This window comes from Embiotoca jacksoni, unplaced genomic scaffold (genome assembly GCF_022577435.1).
Source record: "Embiotoca jacksoni isolate LCO1_2020_lvr unplaced genomic scaffold, fEmbJac1.0.p SCAF_6, whole genome shotgun sequence".
Taxonomy (NCBI): domain Eukaryota; kingdom Metazoa; phylum Chordata; class Actinopteri; family Embiotocidae; genus Embiotoca; species Embiotoca jacksoni.
The window spans coordinates 7,357,410-7,374,641 of record NW_027185414.1 but is presented as its reverse complement, the minus strand read 5'-3'; the positions used below and the strand labels follow the sequence as shown (position 1 = coordinate 7,374,641).

At 40.9% G+C, this 17,232-nt stretch overlaps 1 protein-coding gene across 1 annotated transcript in view; it reads left to right on the top strand.

Annotated features, from left to right (window-relative positions):
* Nucleotides 1–17,232, top strand: part of hcn4 (hyperpolarization activated cyclic nucleotide-gated potassium channel 4) — a 76,397-nt gene that overhangs the window by 17,967 nt on the left and 41,198 nt on the right. Inside the window, exons 2-4 of the mRNA XM_069173991.1 lie at nucleotides 1,303–1,726; nucleotides 11,959–12,120; nucleotides 15,255–15,473. Coding sequence (XP_069030092.1) covers nucleotides 1,303–1,726; nucleotides 11,959–12,120; nucleotides 15,255–15,473 — 805 coding nt within the window. The remainder of the gene's footprint in view (nucleotides 1–1,302; nucleotides 1,727–11,958; nucleotides 12,121–15,254; nucleotides 15,474–17,232) is intronic.

Here is a 17,232-nt window from a genome sequence, read left to right as displayed (position 1 = left end):
ATATTCACTGTTCTTGTCTGATGTTTGTCTAGAAGTTGTGCAAACATTGGAAAAGATGAATATTTATACATCTCAATCAAGAAAATGCAGTCTGCAATCTAATGCAAATAATGATAAACACTTGATTAGATAAATCAAACTATTAGAAACAATGTCGATTTTAGTTCTATTAATCCATGCCTGTTTAAAAATGTGATCTTTTATATTATTTAAACACACGATGATAACTCCAGATTAAAGGTAAATAATTAAACAACTTTTGCTTCATTATGCCATATGAAATGGACTCTCAATTAGTTCAATTAAGGCATACATAAATCATATTGTATACAGTATGTATGATTTATGTATGCCTTAATTGAACTAATTGAGAGTCCATTTCATGACTTTACAACAGTTAGAACAAAGCATCACAGAGTAACATATAACACAGAATAAGCCACTTTATTAAATCCCACACTATAGATTTTACCAATGGTAGTAGCCCAAGCCCAGTAAGGAGAAAGTTAGGCCAGCTGTGAGTGTTGTCCCATTATGTCCGATGGCCAGTACACCATTGTGGAGCACTGTAGGACAGTGGTTTCACAGGGGAGAACTGAAAACAGTATAGTTATAATTTCGCCACAATTGTAAACAATCCATACATAGTGGTTGCGAATGTAGATTTACATATCATAAAACCTCTCTGTGCCAGAGTGCCCTGCTTCTTACAAATTAATTTTATCTTTTACCTTTTTTGTGTGTGTGTAAGCAGTTAATAGTGTAATTTATAGCAAAGCTTTTCTGTCTCCATATACTTCAACTAGAACAAAGTGCCCTTGGGCGCTGCAACCTTTTTCCTTGACCCTCCCCTGACCCTTGAGACTTTAGCGTCTTATTAATAATAATATAGTACATTTGTATATTAGTCATAGTACTAATCTATCATATAGAAGATTGGAGGAAATGTGGAGCACAAACACATAAAAAACAAGCACAAACCACTCTCTTATTATAGTAGAAGGACTTGCTGGATTAGTATGATAAACATAGACAACAGATATGACATACAGTTATATTTTGCAGACATGTTGAAATAGCAATGTGTTGTCTTGGTAATGTGTTCATTCTGCCCTCTGTGAGGAGAGATGCACAAACAGTGTGTTTGCGACATGCAGTGAGTTCTTTAAGTGCATACAACAAAATATTTCACTAAATTGCTAAGAATATTATCAGTCATTTTTTAGATGAAGAATTTTACTATGTGTTAATTATTCTATTCATCACATTTTCCTCCGTCCATGCCTCTTTGTCTCTAACAAGGTTTTACTGGGATTTGACCATGCTGCTGCTGATGGTTGGCAACCTCATCATCATCCCTGTGGGCATCACATTCTTCAAGGACGAGCACACACCACCCTGGATCGTGTTCAACGTGGTCTCCGACACCTTCTTCCTCATGGACCTGGTCCTCAACTTTAGGACGGGTATCGTCAAGGAGGACAACACGGAGATCATCCTGGATCCGCAGCAAATCAAGATCAAGTACTTGCGGAGCTGGTTTGTTGTAGACTTCATATCCTCCATCCCTGTGGACTACATCTTCCTCATCGTGGAGACGCGCATTGACTCAGATTTCTACAAGACGGCGCGCGCCTTGCGGATTGTCCGCTTTACCAAGATCCTCAGCTTGTTGCGACTCCTGCGCCTCTCAAGACTCATTCGCTACATCCACCAGTGGGAAGAGGTACGAAACTATATCTCAATATGTTTAACTGTATGCGTACAGTTGTGGCGAATGTTGCCCAGCATGATGTGAATGCTGTGAGCTGTTTTTTATTGTCTTTATGAAACAGGAATCCCTTGATGTCCAAAAAGGGATTCACACAGTGGAAAAGACAAAGAAAATACCAAGGAAATAACAATGATAATCATATAAGCATACTATTTGATGAAGCTATTCAAACACATAGGGTTTCACTTCCAAAATCCAATTATAGTCCAAATGGTATTCCCATCCGGGGGAGCTACTGCAAGTATGTTTGCAGAACTCTGTACCTCCTCCCCAGGCAGAAAATATGGATAGATGCTGCGTCTGATTGCATCCACCCTTGAAAGGAGTGAAGAGGCTCTTTTCCTGTACACTAGTCACCAATAAGTTGATGAAGCAGGGACGTTGATTAGCATTTTCTCTGTGTGCCCATCCAGCTAGCGGTGGGACCACAGAGCCCCAAGAGGCACTGCTGCAGCACAAGCATGATTATAATTGCGGCAATAATTAGAAAAGTTCCCATTGCTCCTGCTGGATTAATCTTGTTGTTTAGTCTCAGAGGTAAAATGTGCAAAGTGAAGCATCAGAATCTCAGCATGGAGTCAACAACAAGACACTCCCCCAGAGGGTTATATGGTCAGCACTGGCTGGTTGTGAGGTTATAAAAGAAGACGTTTTCATGCTGAGACTAGCAAACAGTCATGTGGTCCGGCCAGTCGAGAGTTTGGTCAACTAGACAGTTTCTTTTTATTAAGAAATGTCACTTCTAAAACTATGAAAGCATTAAATAGAAATCTGTCTCGGACAATTAGTAGAAAAAATAATATTTGTATTTTGTTGTCATTTCTTCATAGAGCTTTATCGGGCTTCATTATTATGGAAGGTCTTTATCAAAACAATAATTTTAACAGCTAATTAAGAGTCCTTTCATTTTGTTTATTAAACACATACCCATAAACATAAGTTAGGGTCTTACGGACAAATTTAGGCAAAATTTCAATGAATTAAATCAAGAACAATGCAATCATAACAGATAATGTGCATTACGTTGCTGGTCACAGGAACAGTAATTTTCTTTTAGTGTGGATTTTTGCCCTAATTTGACATTGAACTGAGATCACAAGCACAAGAATACATACTAACAACACTTTAATACTGTTCATTCATTAGCCTGTTTGTACAACATTGTCAAAATGCAGCGGTACTCAGTTAGTTGGAAGGTGAGTCCACCTGCGTGCACTGCATTACATGGACAATTGGAGAGGTTCAATAGCGAACTGATTGCCAATCAAACCACAGTATATCCAGACCTGCCCTCCGGCATTCAGTGAAGCTCCTGGTTTTCAAATATTCAGCTGGTACTCTGGGCAGAACAGTGTATATAAGTGTGGTGACATTAATCATGCAAGGCCTCTGTGATGCCATTTCAAAGAGAGGAAAAGTTCAAATGAATCACTGGGGTAGAATCCCTTGGCTGCCCTGTGTCCATGCAAACCTGCTGCTGTACTTCTGAGCCTAAAATGAAGGCAAGGGATATATGTAGTTCAGGCCAACCTTCGTTTGAAAGGAGTGGACTAACTGACAGTGGGGCTGTCACATGTTCAGCCTGTGCAAAAAGGAAGGAGGGAAAGAGGAAGATATGAGATGAGAAAAGGAAGGAAAAAAAGAGATAGATAAAGAAAAAGCAGTAGTGCCAGCTGAACTAGCTTATAGCCGCACGGCCCTTTTTCGGATGTAATCGACCACCACTCCAGACTAGCATTCCTTTTTGTAAAAGTCAAGGAAAATAAAAGGATGCGAGGAAAAAGAACAAACAATGATTAACATTCACGTCATTAAAGAAAACTTGCAAGGACATTTCAGGACATCAATGACTGCAGCATCCAAAAAAATACCGCGACAATACGACAAAGATAGGGGACATTACACTCACGAAGCCAGCTGCCATTTACATGTCCCGTCCCCGTGTGGGTGGTGTATGTGTATGTGAGGCTGGGTGTGTGTGAGGGTTTGCTGATGAATGCTAGTTAGGCAGACAGAGTGAAAGGCCAGCTTTGCCTCAGCGCCAGAGTACTCCAGATGCAACCTCACAGAAATGTCATCTGTCACCGCAGAATAACTTGTCGCCAAGATCTCACCACCTGACTGACTTTTTGACTTTTCCTGTTGACAGCTACACTTCAGACATCGTGTCTACAGCTCATTGCCATTTGAATATTTTGGAACTCTTCACACTGACCTTACTTCAGTGTAGTCACCTAGATATTGAGCTCTGGAGAGAAAATAATGGAGAGAAACTACTGCCCCAAAATTGTGTTCCTACTTTCCCAAGGATAAATATGCAGTAACACACTACAAAGCAACCGTAAAATGGTATTATTTCTCCTTGTTTTCACGGAATTGCGGCAGGATCTGTGTGATCCCTAAGCTGTGCAATGTTCAGCCTCCATAACATCTCTGAATGCCATTCAGCGTTGCTTGCCACTCTAAATATGGCGCTGCGATGAGACGTGTGCCTCTCTGACATGGCAGAAGCTGCGGACCTGTAATGTCCCGATGTCCTCCAAAAGGCAAAGCTGATTTATTTGACTCGTACTTCACAAGTATACGGAAGCTATGAATAATCCTGCACAAATTTATTTGGTTTGTTATTGTTTGAGTTGTATTCCCTCCTCTGTAAGAAGTCACTCTGAGGACACTTCTTCTGGGAAGTGTTGAACACAGCTCAGTGAACTCCACTGCATGGTTTAACACCATGTGGAGTGATACTGGGAACACATTTTTAAAATTTGAATCTTTTCCCATGTACTGTTATGCAGTGAATAAAGCTTTTTAGGAATTTGGGACAAGACAAAGGAATATAATATTGCACCAAATACACAGAGATGCAATTTATACCCAGAACAAAACAGAGCTTAAATGCATTACAGGCAAAGTGACTAAGGAGGGTTGTCAGATTTCAGGGATGGACACAATGTGTGCTTTAAAGACATCAAAAATAGATTAAATTACATTTATATACTTAGCCAAATTACTTCTGCGGTAATCCTATAAGGAAACCATTCAAAAGGTGACCAGGCTAATCATTTTCTGCCTCACATCCTCACTCAAAAACAAATTGCGCCAGTGCGACCTGCACACTCTCAGCAATAGGCTGGTCCAACACGTCATAAATCTGTTTCATAATCCTTTGGGGACGGTTAGCTAACTCCCGTGATTAGTAATGTCCCCTGTCATAGAGTCAGTATGTTGTAAGTTAAATAACAATTTGTCTGAGAGATATAAAGTTGCTAAATCGAACTGATGGATCCAAAGAGGGAAAAATAAAATGTTATTTTGAGGGGTCACCTCAGCTTTGGTTTAATGAAACTGACAGACAACGAAGCAGTTCAGACATGCAAAACAGATAATTGTGCCGTGCGCTGCAGTCAATATGCATATACAGTACATTCAGTGTAATACATGTGTGCATGTTAGTTGTTTTTTTTTCTTCCTCTGTGTTTGCATGTTTTTGCTGGCTTCGGGGACACAGACTATAATTGCATAACCTTTGGAGAATATACTGCGCTAGTACCCTGAAGCTCAGACATGTTGGCACATAAGCACAAACTGTTGAAGTGTCCTTGAGTGTGATTCTTGACCCCTAAACTACTCCACCGGGTCTTCCCGGAAAAGACAGCAGAGGGGATTGTGGGTCAACGCAGAGCTCATACATTTATGAATTGTCATTGTGCATTCAGCAGTTCAACGAATGTTGGTGATACTGAGCATCTGCTCTTCAAAACTGAAAGGAAAGCTTAAAATGCACCCAGGATGTTCCAGCAAGTAAAATGAGGTTTGAAACTGCAGTCATCATCAATCAATCATCATCCTCAGCCCCTCAAAGACTCTAATCCAAACACCACAAACACCATCAGTAGCCTTTTGCATAAGCAATGCCCTAATCCCCCGCCAGCTCCTGAAACCTCCTTCTTATATGTCCTTTTTTTTTTTTTATCTCAGCTGTCATAAATTAGCTCTGATTGCCTCCATTTCCCTCCAGACACTCCAAATATATGACGGCTTTTACAATCGCCATGTTGACAGTATGTTGTTTGCAAACAAGGAGGTTTGGGTGGTGGGTGGCTACATGCCAGTGATATCACTGTCATGCATAATGACGTTCAACACGATGTGCAGATATCCATCACTCTCGCACACATAGAGCAGACTGTCGTTATGCGACTACCCTGTCTCCCTCTTGTCAGTTTCCTCTTGTCACTTTTCATCGGGATAAAACTAAAACTGTGACCGGATATTCTCCTCGTTGGACTTGTCTCCTGTTGACAAACCAATGACTTGAATGAGATTAGTCATCCTGTTAAATCAGATTCAAGGCAGTGCACTAATGACTAAGCTCTGAGGGCTTCCTCTCGTCGTGCCTGATGCCTACAACATCACCGTCTTGACTGGCCGACCCAGTAAACGTTGCTTTTAGCGTGGATGGAGACGTGTTCGTGAGACGAGAGCTGAGGCTCCTTTTTGATTGATGCAATGTAACAAAGCAAAAGAAACACGATAGAGTTCAACAAAGGTGGTGGACATGTATGGACATAGAGACACCAACACAAGACAACAGAAGAGTGTATGGCATCAAACAGTGCAGTTAAAGTGAAAGTGTGGGAGGTTAAGTTTGCCTAATTTTATCAAATGCAAGATAAATAGTGACGATGTATGGTTGGGGTAAGTAAGAAAAGACACATATAGTTTTAGGTAGGTAGGAGCAGTGGCCTTCACTTGAAGACAGAGGAGAGGATAGTTTAGAAGTAGTAAAAATGACGTGTAAGAGGTGACGGGACCACCTGTTTTTATTTATTGCAAAGTAACAAAACGTCTATCTCTATTAATATTGGTGTCTTGGGTTGTTAAGATTTATGGGCCTGTCTACCCAGGTGTCTTTTTGAATCAGTTATTGAGAAACAAAACGAGACGTCAGGCGCTTTGATAGAAGTCAGTTGTGTGGCTGCCCCGTGGGTCCAGAGAAGGAGAGAGGCGTCTTTCATTTCCAGCCAGTAAGTTTATACAAAAATATTTAAATAAGGTAAAATCAACTAATCAGCTCCCCACTCAGTGACCCATTACCTTAGCCTAGGACTGGTCTTTCAGAGATAAGAAAAGCAGGAAGAATAGATTTAATGGGCTATTATTGAATGCACAATGAAGCTTGCCAGCAACAGTGACAGGTCCTCAACACTCTGAATGAGCCTTGTGTGATATGAATACCCACGGTGGATTTGCTTAAAAAACTATTACAAATGTGTAATCCAGCGCAAACCCAATGGTGCATCTTGGTAGGGAGCAGAGTCAGAGTGGTTTTTGTGATCCGAGCACTGCAGGCCTGTTTAGACAGATGATGGAAGGGTGTTCCCTGTGGTCCATTCCCAGGCATACTTCTCATTCTCCACATGTGCTTTGTCCACCATGACATTGTGCATGAGCATGACATTTTGGTCGAGGCATTTACAGTGAGAAATCGAACCTCTGCCCACAGCCCACTCCCTGAATCTGCCGTCATGCTGGATGATTAAAAATAACACCGAGGCTTGGATGGGTTGATTTTGTTGATAAACTTCGTTACTCATCACAGTGAAATTGTGTCTCAGACGAACACAGGGAGATGCAGAATTCCATCCAGTACTTGTACAAACGTAGCACAATTTACAGAGAAAAGACAGATTACAATAAAATAACGAGTATATTTGTCAAAAATCAGTACTCATGTATTTGTAAAATAAAACATGTTCAAATATGTTGCTAAAATTGCTTTAGAAACTGATCAATGCAATTCAGCTCATGCTTTCATATTTACATGTAATAAAATATCTTTGAAGAACAAACAAATGATGAATCAGTATTCTGTGCTTCACTGTATGGTGCTGAATCATCAAAGCCAAGGCTCTTAAATCAAGTGATTTATTAGGGCATTAAATCAAAATTAAGGATTAGATTGGAGAAGCACTCTGTCCTTGATAATTTTTGCATTGAACGTTAGAAAATGTTCACTGTGCTTATAATTATAAAACAACTGCTGCAGAAATCTAGTTTTTACAATTCAACCTCCATGAATTATACAAAATCAGTTGAAATAAATTCAATTTCAAGCATCTCACACTGTGTAAAGCAGTAAAACTTGAAAGCAAACTGGTTTCCTGCGAAGGTCTGTGGCTGGCGAGACACATGTTGAAGTTCAGTCTGCAAAACAGACGGCATCTGAAAAAAACAATGTGAGTGCAGAATTTTGTTTTTTCTCTTATGTGTCGAGTCGCCATCATGGTAAACATTCATCATCATTAGCGGTGCGAGCAGCAAACACCAGATGCCTCGCTATAGTGCTACATTGACTGTGTCTGGGCAGCCACCGTCAGCACCATAGGACATATGCATCTATTCTCTCACCTGGATCACGCTCGTCTCAGTCCATCTGTTTGAGATGACTCGGCAGCTGCCTGCATCCACTCTCTGCCTGTTTGGCCCTGACTGCTGGATGACACCAGGATACAAATTAGTTTATGATTAGAGCATATAACTAAATTGTTGACCCCTGTCTGGCATATCGTTTTTTATTTTTTTTATTGGTTTTATTTGGTAGCAGAAGTGTCGCAATACTGACAATACTAGTAGTAAATGTCAGTTTGTTGTCAAATTTGGGATGTGCAGCATTTCACAACTGTAGTATTCCTGGTAATAATTTAGTAATAGTAATTTTCTTGTGTTAATTGTTCGCCTTGCAACACTGAATTTAGTTAAAGTGGCTTTCCTCACACAATTACAGCCTCTATCTCAGAGTGCTTACAACCATATAATTGTCATTTTATTAGCTGTATTTATAAAACAGTTACACTAAGGCTGATTTACTATATGGCACGTGATCCATTCCAGTTTTTCATAAAAAATGGACAGGCAAAAAAAAATTAAAATGCAGGCATATATCAGCATGGCCTGTCATATGAACAAGCCCCTGTAAGAAACTGTTGTGTTGTGTCTTCACACCCTCATCAATCAAAACTCTCCTGTTTATGTTGCTGCTAATACTGCCAGGCTCCCTCTGTGTTCCTATCAATTAAAAGAAAGTGGTCAGCCATCCATCATCCTCCATGTAACACGCCATGTTGTGCAAAGCTCTGCATGCAAACAGTGTGCGTATGCATATTATTGTGACTGTGTAAATACTGTATGTGTGCACGCGCACAGTGCAGGTTTTTGTTTTCTTTTTAAACTATACACAGAACGCAGACATACACTTGTGACTTGCTTCTTCTTTTTTTTTTTTTTTTACTTTCCACTAGAAGTGAAAAGAGGTGGACAGAGGAGATGCACAGACCTCGTTCCATTGCCTCAGAATATATATATATATATTTTTTAACAACCTTCTAACAGAACCAATCTTAGGAATAATTTTTGGTATTTGAAAAGTCTGTTCCTGCTTGGCATGGACGTGTTTGAATTGATTACAGCTGTGAAGAGAGATACGGGAATCACCTTCCTGCAGTGACAGTACAGTTTAGGTTACAAACTGGAGATTTGCATGGCATTACCCGTCACAGTCCTCATAGGCTTTATTCTCCATGCGGTGGTTAAGTGCCAGAGGTCTTTTGAGGGCACATCTACAGTAGGAACGTAGCGGGAGTTATTGTTAAACAGTAATGAGTCATTCAGGCTGTGCCACAAGCTATTGAAAGGAATTTATCCTGCTTCAGAAACATGCTGACACTGTACAGAGTTTGATAATATGCAGTATATTGACAGGTTCAAGGACAACCCACACAATACAAAGAGATGTGGCCCAAAATGAACAATTTTAGACACTTACAGTAGTTGATCAAACTTAAGGCAATAACAGTATAGGTGTTGAACAATTGACTATTGTACTTCTATATGTTTAGGGGAATGGTCAAAGTCAAGCCTTCGATAATCTGACTTTGTGTTCCCATGTGCAACAAAAGTGCTGGATCCTACATTTCCCACAATGCAACACCAAAGAGCCTCTCACCATAGTAAACCTCTGGGACTTACATGACAGGCTTAAAAAGTCAAAAATATCTCCAAATCCAAACTGAGATAACCTTGATGACTTCATTATGACATCATCAGAGCTACTTTCTCTGACTATTTCTCTGTCCCAAAATGACAGATCTGGAAAAGCTTTGTAGTTCTCACCACACAAAATGAGCCCAAATGCTAGTTTTCTTTTTTTAGGATGAACCTCAAGATTACTCTAACATATGCACACTGAACTGCTCAAACTAATGTGGTTACAAAAGTACAGTTTGGGTGTTTGTGAATCAAGTCTGCAGATTTGAATCTTCCAATCTAAAGGTCTAAAATCAGTTGAATGGCCCTTTAATGTTTTCCCTTTATTAGAACAAGTTGAAAATGAAAATTTGGAAGAGGGCAAATCCATTAGGGCATTTGACATCTCATATCTGTCTCTTTCCTTACACAAACATACCTGCTACTTCAGTGTAGCATTTTTTAAAAAGATGCTTCCATTGACATAAGTATGCTTTCTTTTGCTGCTAGCCTGAGGGTAAATGTAATATTGGAATAGTATGTTGGACTTAACAATTTAAGATGTAAACAAAACATTGGAAGCTGGTATAATTTATATCTCTGTCAGTCCTTAATGTCCCAGGAGTGGCTGTTTTTGATTTTACACATTTCTTAGCAACTTTTTATAGATTCAAAAGCAGCCAGAATTTTATGACGCTTCCCTTTCCTGTCTGGAAATATGATTTCACAAATGATAAATGTATCAGACTCAATGCAGGAGATGGAAAAGGTTACCTCTTAATTTTTTCATCCGCCACCTAGTAAATTTAACATTTTAATGTTATGGAACGCCATTACAGCTCCAGCAGGAGATTTAACATCACACAACACTGCATATTAGCTAACGTAACTTATTTATCACTGTAGTTAAAGAAAAGCTCCTTAAAAAAAGCAAAACAACAGCTCACATTTGACATGCAGCTGTGAACAGAAAGAGGCGAAAACGAGGATATTTGGAGGGTTGAGCGAGAAAAGGTGCAGCTGGGCGAATGATTCAGCTTAGGTGATGTATAAGCGCCCAAGGCTAAACATTTTGAACAAGAGCCCAAAGAGAGAAGGGACAGAGTTGGATAGGGACGCATTGAGTTTTCAGTGTGTATCTCTGTGTGTGAAGACTGATACGAGGGCGTGTGAGCGAGGATGTCTCCATCCACTCCGATGGGCACATTTTCCTGGGCATACGTCTGGCTTAATGCTAGCTTGTTGACAGAACTAAATTGATGTGATTTGATGGTGCATCAGCACCCACACTGACAAACACAACACCAGTCCCTGCCAGCCTCTTTCTCAACACAAGCGCAGAAAAAAAAAATGCCTGCAGGCACACTCGCATTTGTATGAATTCAAATACAGAAAAACAGAAAAAAATAAACAAGCCCAGTGCTTTAGGAACAATATTTAAGATTGAACTTTATGTGACAAGGATGTCTTCATCTTTCCTCCTCCTCATCACCTAATGCTGAACAACAAAGTGAAGATGGAATATCCCCTCTCAGTCACAAGCCCTTTTAAGGCACTGAGTGGATTTTAATAAGGAGCGGAGCAGTTAGCAGTGCACACCGTGGTCTTCAATGGGATTAAGAGGCTTTGAATGGTTGAGGCCATTAAAATCTACACCAGCCCAGAAGTCCTGGAGCGCTTTATGAGTATATTTATCATTAGGATTAACAAACCCAGCCAGAGAATGCTCTCACCCCAGGAGCACAGCCACCTCTACCCTTTTAGCATTATTGTGTTTGGCTGAGTGGCTGATGATAAGAGTGATGCAGCAGAATAGGAGGTAAAGCTCTGGTCTCAGTCTGATGACCATCCCCAGCGGAGTACTGCCACAACAGCAACATCTGCATCAACCCGCTCATCTGTGTGCAATATAAAATGCTATGGTTTCTACAGGCTAAGTGCGCTGTCGTCTAATTCCAATACCACAAAACCCTGAGCATGATGCGAGCAAAGAATAGGCCCAGAAGTCATTGGAGTGCTTGTGGAGGAGGAAAATCTCCCTCTAGGACGTTTGTGCGTGCACGCTTTGCAATTTAGAGATTTCAAGGATTTCACCATGAGTGTGTTGAGTCATCACACCCTAACCCGTTTTCCTGCTTGCTTCCTTTCCCTCCTCTCAGATCTTCCACATGACCTATGACCTAGCCAGTGCCATGGTGCGTATAGTCAACCTGATCGGCATGATGCTGCTGCTGTGTCACTGGGATGGTTGCCTGCAGTTCCTGGTGCCCATGCTGCAGGACTTCCCCGCCGACTGCTGGGTGTCCAAAAATAAGATGGTGGTAAGTGCTTCTCCTGCGCAGAGTCCTCCTGCCTGTTTGAATCAGATTATGCTTGGTCTTATCTCTTCCGTCAGCTTCAGTAATTACTGTACTAAAACCCTTTAGCTTCCTGGGAAAGATTGCCTTGCATATCTGTCATTTTAAACCCTAAATCAAATATATTTATCCGCTGCATTTGTCCACATTTATTCAATTTGCTGATTATTTTTATTTATTTGTAGCTCCTGACATCTGTCTTATTGTGAAAGGAGGCTGTGCGAGGAACATTGATTTTCTGAGGGGGACAGACAGCCTCCTATCCAATATCGGTTGAATATTGACAATTTCCAGTGAGTGCTCATGCTGTGCTTTAATTTTTTTGTATTATTACAACAGCTGCTGGAGTGGAGCCTGACTTATTACGGAGTTCTCTTTTATTAGCTTATGGAAGCGGACTGCGTCACACCTGATGTGCAATTCACCCGCAGCTGATGGCCCCGCGTTAACTCGCGCATGTTATAAAAGAATGTGGCTCCAAAGGAATCTGAGTTTTTGTCAGGTTTTATGGTGGGAATCGATCGCACACGAGTGAATGCTCATCTCTTCAGTATAACATACCAATAAATCAACATATATTTAAACCTTTAAACAGTACAGCTGAGGAAAGTGGTTTCCTAACTGATGGCTTATACGTACATATGCCAATGTAAGTGTCAATAGGGCAATAGCTTTTGTGTCATGGAATAAAAGCTTTGCCAGATTGAATAAATTCACTGGTGACAAGCGGTCGTTCCTCTATTAGCTTATTACATTCAGCTGTTTGCTGTAGTGTCAATTATAATAATCACAGCCGTTCTTAATTCATAATTCTCTTTGTCACAAAAATACACATTATTTTCATCAGAATTTAATGCTTTTATACAGATTAACATTCAGTTTTTTTGTAGTCATTTAATAATCCGAATCAGTGGCGGGAGGGATTACTAAAGTTTGAGTAGCAGAAAGAGGGCAGATTAGGAACCCAGAATAAACATATAATTAGACATTGACATCAGAACAACACATTGAAGGCAGCCCACTTTTGAGACACACCTAAACCAGCTTCTAGTCAGCTGGACACCCAGCTCTTCATGCCAGAACAGATGTCACACATCGCTCAAGGTATGATGTATTCGCTTCGTCATGCCTCACTGCCGCCCTGACGTGCTCACTTGTTTCATTGAATCTGCCCCTCTTTATTTAAGCACAAGAAACGACAGATGTTGCTAACCACTGTCCCTTGAGATGTTTCATACTTTAGCTAATTTTAGCTCATTTGACATACCTGTTTCTGTGCAGAGATAAGCACTCTAGTGAGGGGGTTCTGTTCATGGTCGATGGCTGGACTTGGGATCAAACCAACAACCGACCTCTTTATCTTTTATTTATGTTGATTATTCAGACAAAAGCTAAAGATGTATATTCAGACTTCTGTGTCAGATACCTTGTCGTCTTCCTGTTTCATGTTTCTATTCCCTTTGCCACCATGAAACATGCATTTTACCCCTGGTTTGATATGCATTGGGCCAATTTTCAAAGGGATTATCTTAAATTACATAAGGCTGAGCTGTCAGGCAACATAATGTAAACTGTGGCTCATGATGAAGGTGCAGTAAAGTATGCATGGATTAAGATTGGATTTAATGTCTTACTTTGTTGCACTGAAGACAAGGATATGATTGCTTTACAAATGTCTGTGTTTTGTTTTGAGAAACATATTTGAACCTTATGCACATTGCAGATTCAGTAATAATACTGCATGATACATAAAGCCACAACAAAGCGAGGCATATTTAAATAGTCCTGCAGAGAGCATGAGACATTTGCCATCCCTTATTTTCTACAGAACAATCCAATTTCCCTGGTATATGTTAGTATATGTTGCCTCTGCTTTTATGTCCCAAATCTTATTTTACCTAAACACAACCTAAAATTCTAGTCTTCCATTTCTTTAAATGTTTTAATATCTTCACCTCAGCTGCACTGGAATATGGTCTCACAGGCCAAGTGCCTTGTCACAAGATAATTTCATGCAGTTATGACTAGATTATATTTATGCATCTTTTACTTCTCATGTTGTTTCAGCTCAGTCGTGTTTCCATAAGTTCCACTGGCTTTTTCCTCTGACTGCAGCACCCAAAAAACAGCCCTTTTTGCATGGAGGGGTGCAAAGAGGCCGTGAGATGTGAGGGAGAACATTCATAATATAGTTACTTTAAATTCCCATGTGATGGATGTAGCCTCTCATTAACATCAAAATGGAGTTTGTTTTGTTACACACAGTAAACACTGTCTAATTAATTGCATTACGTAGAAGAAAGGTTCTCAGTGTGACAGAATAACAAATATATCTTTCCGAATTAATTCGAGCCTCAGGGGCAGGCACCTCTGATGGAAAACTCACATTTTGCTCACATTACCTGGTAGAAAAAGAAGTGGTTAGTATCGATAGACTCCGCCACAGTTGGTTTGACTCTGATTAGAATCATTAGAAGACATTTTTTTGTCTTCTTTTACAGTAGCTGTCCCATTATCTTGCTGGGTCATCGCTCCTTACCTTTTCAGTGGGCCACTAATAAAATTGCTATCTGCCTCGGCTTTTCCCACTGTGGAAATGAGTTTGAAAGCAATTTGGACATGTCACCCCCAGGAGAGAGTTGATATTGATTTGCCATGAACCACCACTAGGATCTAAAGGAAAAGGGGCAATTTATCTACAAATGAGAAAACTCACAGAGAAATCACATTTTTCTAAATAGCTGACCTACTTTCTGTCATGCAAGCCTCCAGTGTCTCACGCTCTTTCCGCCCATTCTCAGGGCTCTGTTTCAGGCTTCTGCCCAAATGTCTGCTTGCTCCAAATGTTTGCATATTGAAAATTGTGTTTTACCCTGCCAGCTGCTCTGTGTTGAACTAAGACAGTTTAAAATGGACATCTGCCATTAGTTTTTGTCTTAGATAACCGAATGCGTGTGTGTATGTGTGTGAGCTGTCAGGGTGCTCATTGACCTTTAATGGGCCATCAACACCCTTATTTAAGAGAGCGAGAGTGAGCGAGCCAGAAACCGTTCCAGTGCGCTCACCCTAACTCACCCCGTCTCCTGTGTTTCATGCAGAATGACACGTGGGGACAGCAGTACTCCTACGCACTTTTCAAAGCTATGAGCCACATGCTGTGTATTGGGTATGGCATGTACCCCCCGGTGGGCATGACAGATGTGTGGCTGACCATCCTCAGCATGATTGTGGGCGCTACCTGCTACGCCATGTTCGTGGGCCACGCCACAGCCCTGATCCAGTCTCTGGACTCATCTCGACGGCAGTACCAGGAGAAGGTGAGTCAACATGATGTGTCACTAATGGGTGTGTTGTCTTGATTTATTTTAAAGAGAGGACAGTGGTGGGGAGGTTGGATGTTGACCTGTTCTCATGGTTTTGTTTTGCCATGTATTGCAGCAGGTCAATCCAGAATAGAGCTTTGTTAATCTATGATCAGGCACAGAACTAAAAGAGTTTAAAAGTTTGATAATATGGACAAATTTAAATAATTGTGCCCCCAACACCCCCGATCTACACTAATGTCAAGAAATATTGATGGAGATAATGAGATCCTTGGAAAGTGTTACATCACACAGAATCAAAAAATTATGTCTGTGGTGTCTTTTCATGAATACTGCATGACTCAGAGGACGAGTATGAATTGTGACCTCTCCCTGTATTGCTTTTCACCCCATGCTGTACAGTATCTTCCCATCACTTAACATCTCTCCTCTTTAATTTTGTGTGCCACCACCACTCTCTGTGGTGTTGAGCCCCATAGTTGTTAAAAAAATCTGCGGTCTTACCTGTGAATATTAAAACCTATGACTGTGCGGTTGAGTCCAAATGCCGAAGCATCATTCTGCATTTTTATTGGCTGGTGAAATTGAATATCCTCTCTGTTTTGAAAAACAGCCCTTTTTTTTTTTATTCTCAGCCAACCGAATGGGTTGCAAATTGTTCATCTAGCTAAAGAAGTTTATTAGAAATAAATTAAATCACTAAATTCAGAGATACACAATTTTCTTTGGACAGCATCAAACAGAGAAAACACAATGGCTAAAAACCATCTCCTCCAAACCAATGCTTTATACGGATGGGTTTTTGCCGTTCAGTTCAGGGAGAGGAAAGCCCTGATGGCAGGCTGTGAAGGCCGAGACGTGCTCCACACTGCCGGGCCCTCTGTGGGCCCAGCGTGGGCGATAATGAGCTGAGCTGCTCGGCTGCCACATTGCCCACCGTCTGTAGTGAGGAGGAGACAGGAGAGGATGACCTCCAGGGAATGGAGGCAGAGGCTCAGGAGATCGCACCCTAATGAAAGCAGGAGAGTGGGAATAAAAGAGGGCAGAGGAAAAGAAGCAGGCAGACAGGCAGAGTACCAGATTAGCTGACGTAATGGGTGTGTGGTGCCTCATCTTCAAAAGAACTCACTGAAAGCACTGGACAAATTAACACCTCACAATTCAAGGGGTGAGTAACAAAGACTTTTTTTTTTTTTAACCAATTTCTCAACAGCTAAAAAGTAAAGCGTGTTTGAGACTAATGCTCCTGATCTGAGTAGCTATTTAATGAAAGGGGAGCAAAGCAGCCCACGGCTCAACACTCTCCACATGTCGGCTGCTCTGCTTTAGAGATGCCTTGCTGCCAAGTAGACTGAACAGCTGGCATGTCTCAGTACCAGTCAGCATGTGCTACCGAAGCCATTGGCTGCCATTTCTGGGATCACCCCCTAAGGCGCCTTAAGAATCCCCCAGCCAGCTGAAAAGGCTCCCCTGTGTTCCCACAGCTTCCCACAGTGCTTGCCTGCAGAAAGGTTATTACTGCAGACTGCAATTAATTTTGTGCAGATTCTCTCATTTATCTTTCCACAAGGCTCAGTGATAATACACACTCAGGGTACACTGTCACAGCGTGCTCATCTGGCTGTGGGAGCCATATATATATATATATATATATATATATATATATATATATATATATATATATATATATATATTTGGTCATTTGTATGACACCGTGCTATAACCACTCATCCCTTCTGCTTATCAGGGTTAT